The sequence below is a fragment of the Chanos chanos genome, chromosome 9 (genome assembly GCF_902362185.1).
Source record: "Chanos chanos chromosome 9, fChaCha1.1, whole genome shotgun sequence".
NCBI classification, from domain to species: Eukaryota; Metazoa; Chordata; class Actinopteri; order Gonorynchiformes; family Chanidae; genus Chanos; species Chanos chanos.
Genome location: NC_044503.1, coordinates 34,519,484 through 34,524,483, shown reverse-complemented (window position 1 = coordinate 34,524,483; position 5,000 = coordinate 34,519,484). Strand labels below are relative to the sequence as shown.

Here is a 5,000-nt window from a genome sequence, read left to right as displayed (position 1 = left end):
ATCCTTTGGAGCCAATGTAACAGAGATAAGCAAACTATAACCCTCCCCTTTTGAGCTTCCATCAGCTGTTGCCTTGGTCTTTTAGTTCGTGTGATAATACATCTCTTGTTAGGGGTTCGAATCCCACTTGGGACAAAATGCTGACCATTCACGTATTGTCAGACACAGTTAGTCTATGCTATCTAAACGCCCTTTTATGTAGTTACGGTTCATGAAAAAAGCACGTTTAGTGTCTGGTTCCTAGCTGTGAAACTGGGCTGTGGTTCGTATCCTTAACCACGGCGCGTTGGCCAGACCTTTTGGAGAAGTCTCGGGCCATCCGGCAGGCTAAAGATGAAAGAACCTTCCACATCTTCTACCAAATGCTGTGTGGAGCGTCAGAGGCCATGAGAGGTGAGTGGACACAGACATGCACACCTGCATACACACATACACACAAATTACACCCTTATGTAACTATATGCAACATACATTCACACACACAGACTTTCTCTCTCTCACACACTCACACACACACACACACACACGCACACACACATACACACACACACACACACACACACACACCAGAGATACCTTTTATGACGTATATTTTTCACAAGCCACATCTAGAAGGAGCATCTTTTTCCTTTGCACTGACAAGAGTCTTCTGTCTTCCTTTTATCCTCTATCTTTCTCTCCCCCTCTCTCTCTCTCTCTCTCTCTCTCTCTCTTCAGGTGACCTGCTGTTGGGCAGTGCAGATCAGTACAGATTCCTGTCTGGCGGTTCTATCATGGTTCCGGGTCAGAGCGATTCAGAGAACTTCACCCAGACCATGGATTCGATGAACATCATGGGCTTCAGTCCAGAGGAAAGCACCTGTGAGTGTTCTTAAGTTAACCGGTTATAACCTCGCAAGTCGAAGGCTACCGGTAAACCACGCTGTAAGTGCTGAACGTGGGCTCTGTGGCGCAATGGATAGCGCGTTGGACTTCTAGCTGAGTGGTGAAGCCATTCAAAGGTTGTGGGTTCGAGTCCCACCAGAGTCGTTAGTTTTAGGGGGCATGTGGTTAGGGTCGGCATGGCAACCTAATATATGTATAGGTCCGTACACCAAAATCAGCAAAACAATCTACACCACAGGTGTCAAAATCCAGTCCTGGAGGGCCATGGTCCTGCTGTTTTTCTTGTAGACCAACTAAATGAAATCTGTGATTGGCCGAAGAGTGTCCACGCCTGTTTTCAAGGTGAAAATCAGCGGGTAACTAAGAGGTGAAACCAAAAATCAGCAGGACCCCGGCCCTCCAGGACCGGACTTTGACACCCCTGGTCTACACATTTCGAGGCAGCCGTGACGTAAGGGTTAGAGGGTGGCACTTGTGCCCAAAAAGGTCGCCGGTTCAATTCCCAGGACTGGCAGGGAAACGCCCACAGCTGAGGAGCCCTTCGGCAAGGCGCTTGACCCACACATGCCCCCTGGGCACAGTGCTGGCTTCTGCACCTAGTGGTCGTGTCAGTTCACTACTGGCGTGTAAGGACGGCTCAAATTCACTCTTCACAGTGTGTGTGTCATCACAGAGGTTTAATCTTTAGTTTAATTTTATTTAATGAATACACGACATTGCAATGCTTCCTAATGCACATAAATTCCTTCATTTCATCTTGTCCTTATCTCTGTCATCCCTCTCTCTCTCTCCCCCTTCATTCTTCTATGCATTTCCTCCTTTTCTCTCTTGCTCCCTCTTCCTATCTCTCTCTCTCTTCATCTCTCTCTCTCTCTCTCTCTCTCTCTCTCTCTCTTTTAGCCATGTTGAAGGTGATATCGGCCGTGTTGCAGTTTGGGAATATCTCCTTTCAGAAGGAGAAGAACACAGACCAGGCCTCCATGCCAGACGACACGGCAGCGCAGAAACTCTGCCACCTGCTGGGCATCAACGTTCTGGAGTTCAGCCGCGCCATTCTCACGCCGCGCATCAAAGTGGGCAGGGAATACGTCCAAAAGGCCCAGACCAAAGAGCAGGTACAGTGTCTGTGTGTGTGTGTGTGTGTGTGTGTGTGTGTGTGTTTGTGTGTGTGTGTTGATCTGCCAACGGAAGATGTGGTTTTCGGTTGCATTTTTTTCATTTTGAATTTTTTCTCTCACCTGTCTGCCTCTTTTGTCGCCTGCCCTCTCTCTCTCTCTCTCTCTCTCTCTCTTTCTCTCTCTCTCTCTGTCTCTCCCTCCCTCTATCTCTCTCTCTCTCTCTCTCTCAGGCTGATTTTGCAGTCGAGGCTTTGGCGAAGGCGACATACGAGCGTTTGTTCCGTTGGCTGGTTCATCGGATAAACCGAGCACTCGACCGACGTCAGCGCCAGGGAGCGTCCTTCATCGGAATCCTGGACATTGCCGGCTTTGAGATCTTCCAGGTGAGACCAGGAGAGGAGGATGAAGGCCTTCATTCGTTTGTTTTATCTCTTCGTGTAACTCTGACGTCAAGTCTAATTCTGAAATCATGCAGATGAATTTATGTTGCAAAAACAAACAAATAGCCTAGCCCTACTACTTCTGTCTTAGAGTGGTGCATTTTAAATGTTCATATTAGTAAGGCATTGCTGAGTTGAACTGAACTGAATGAAATAGCTGAATAACATTCTCTCTTGTTCTCTCTGTCTCTCTGTCTGTGTGTGTTTCTGTAGCTGAACTCGTTTGAGCAGTTGTGTATTAATTACACTAACGAGAAGCTGCAGCAGCTGTTCAATCACACCATGTTCATCCTGGAGCAGGAGGAGTACCAGCGCGAGGGCATCGAGTGGAACTTCATCGACTTCGGCCTGGACCTGCAGCCCTGCATCGACCTCATCGAGAGACCGGTCCGTGTGTGTGTGTGTGTGTGTGTGTGTGTGTGCGTGTGTCTGTGTGTGTGTATGTGTGTGTGAGTGTGTGTGTGTGTGTGTGTTTGTGTGTGTGTGTGTGTGTGTGTGCGTATGTGAGTGAGTGTGTGTGTGTGTCTGTGTGTGTGTGTGTGTGTGAGTGTGTGTGTGTGTGTGTAGGGTGTGAGTGTGGGGACTGTGTGAGTCTGTGCACGTGTGACTGTGTGTGTGTGCACATGTGAGTGTTCATGTGTGTTCGTGTGTGTGTGTGTGCACATGTGAGTGTTCATGTGTGTTCGTGTGTGTGTGTGTGTGTGTGTGAGTGTTCATGTGTGTTCGTGTGTGTGTGTGTGTGTGTGTGTGTGTGTGTGTGTGTGTGTATAGGGTGTGAGTGTGGGGATTGTGTAAGTCTGTGCATGTATGAGTGTGTGAGTGTGTGTGTGTATGTGTGCTCTTTTAATATCTCAGACAGACTCCAAATGATCTTTTTCTATTAGTTTTGCTTTTATAAATCTGTAATGTTCTGTTTTCAATTTCCTTTGTGTCTGTGGTAATAAACAAGCTAATTCGGTTGTGTAATTGCATTGGTCATCTCTGCAACCCTTTAATCAGAAATTTGATTAAAATGTTCAGCAGTTCATGGAGACACTGGTCTCTTAACATTTCTGAGAGCAAAAAATGCGTGTTCTCCCGTGTATAGTGAATTATTGATATAGTTAATTGAATGGTATTACTTGTGCAGTCTCTTGTTGATAACTGACTGGTTTCCATGGCAACAATGAGCTTTCGTTAAACATTGATTGGTTCTGATGTTACTATGTAGGCATAATTTTCTATGTCGTTTCATTAGTTACTAACTGTTTGTAAACTTTTTTTTTTTGTTTATTTGTTTGTTTGCTTGCTTTTTTTTCCTCATTGGTTGTAAAGTCTTTATTGCTGATTGTCGATTGGTTCCCCAGGCCAACCCCCCGGGCGTGTTGGCATTGTTGGACGAGGAATGCTGGTTTCCGCGGGCGACGGATCGCTCGTTCGTGGATAAAGTGTCGGCTGAGCAGGGCTCACACTCCAAATTCCACCGTCCCCGCCAAGTCCGCCAGGAGGCCGACTTCTCCATCATCCACTACGCTGGCAAGGTATTCTCTCCATCCTTTTCCTCCGTCATACACCACACCCACAAAGTATTCTCTCCATCTTCTCCTCCATCATACACCACCATAACATCCATCATAATCTCTCCTTCTTCTCCTCCATCATACACTACACCCACAAAGTATTCTCTCCATCTTCTCCTCCATCATACACTGCACCCTCCGTCATGCACTACACCCACAAAGTATTCTCTCCATTTTTCTCCTCCGTCATACACTACACCCTCCATCATACACCACAGCCACAAAGTAATCTCTCCATCTTCTCCTCCATCATACACCACCATAACATCCATCATAATCTCTCCTTCTTCTCCTCCATCATACACTACACCCACAAAGTATTCCCTCCATCTTCTCCTCCGTCATACACTACACCCACAAAGTATTCTCTCCATCTCTCTCCTCCGTCATCCACTGTGCTGTGCTAACAAGGTATTCGGAGCATATCCTCTTTCTCTGTCGTTCTTTCTATTCTTTCGTCAGAGCATGCCTCTGGTCTTTCTTCATTCTGTCTTTCTTTCTCTTTCTCTCTCTCTCTGTCTGATATCCATTCGTCATCAGTCAGTCAATGCACTGTGTCTTTCTTTTAACCAGTCATCCCTCGTTCAGTCTGACCGCTATCTCTCCAGACCGCTATCTCTCCATCACATACACACAAACAAGTGTCTTTACTCTCTCTGTGTGTCTTTACAAACAAATGTCTTTACTCTCTCTGTGTGTCTTTACAAACAAATGTCTTTACTCTCTCTGTGTGTCTTTACAAACAAATGTCTTTACTCTCTCTGTGTGTCTTTACAAACAAATGTCTTTACTCTCTCTGTGTGTCTTTACAAACAAATGTCTTTACTCTCTCTGTGTGTCTTTACAAACAAATGTCTTTACTCTCTCTGTGTGTCTTTACAAACAAGTGGCTTTACTCTCTCTGTGTGTCTTTACAAACAAATGTCTTTACTCTCTCTGTGTGTCTTTACAAACAAGTGTCTATACTCTCTCTGTGTGTCTTTACAAACAAGTGTCTA

The 5,000-nt window shown here is 45.9% G+C and overlaps 1 protein-coding gene and 1 non-coding gene across 3 annotated transcripts in view; both read left to right on the top strand.

Annotated features, from left to right (window-relative positions):
* myh14 (myosin, heavy chain 14, non-muscle) overlaps positions 1–5,000 on the top strand; it is a 34,276-nt gene that overhangs the window by 11,164 nt on the left and 18,112 nt on the right. For both annotated transcript variants that reach the window (XM_030785027.1, XM_030785028.1), the window contains exons 10-15: positions 295–393; positions 718–861; positions 1,786–2,000; positions 2,234–2,386; positions 2,657–2,830; positions 3,790–3,963. In XM_030785027.1, the coding sequence (XP_030640887.1) occupies positions 295–393; positions 718–861; positions 1,786–2,000; positions 2,234–2,386; positions 2,657–2,830; positions 3,790–3,963 (959 nt within the window). The remainder of the gene's footprint in view (positions 1–294; positions 394–717; positions 862–1,785; positions 2,001–2,233; positions 2,387–2,656; positions 2,831–3,789; positions 3,964–5,000) is intronic.
* Positions 941–1,029, top strand: trnar-ucu (transfer RNA arginine (anticodon UCU)). The gene is given in 2 exon segments: positions 941–977; positions 994–1,029. It is a non-coding gene; the product is annotated as a tRNA-Arg (tRNA).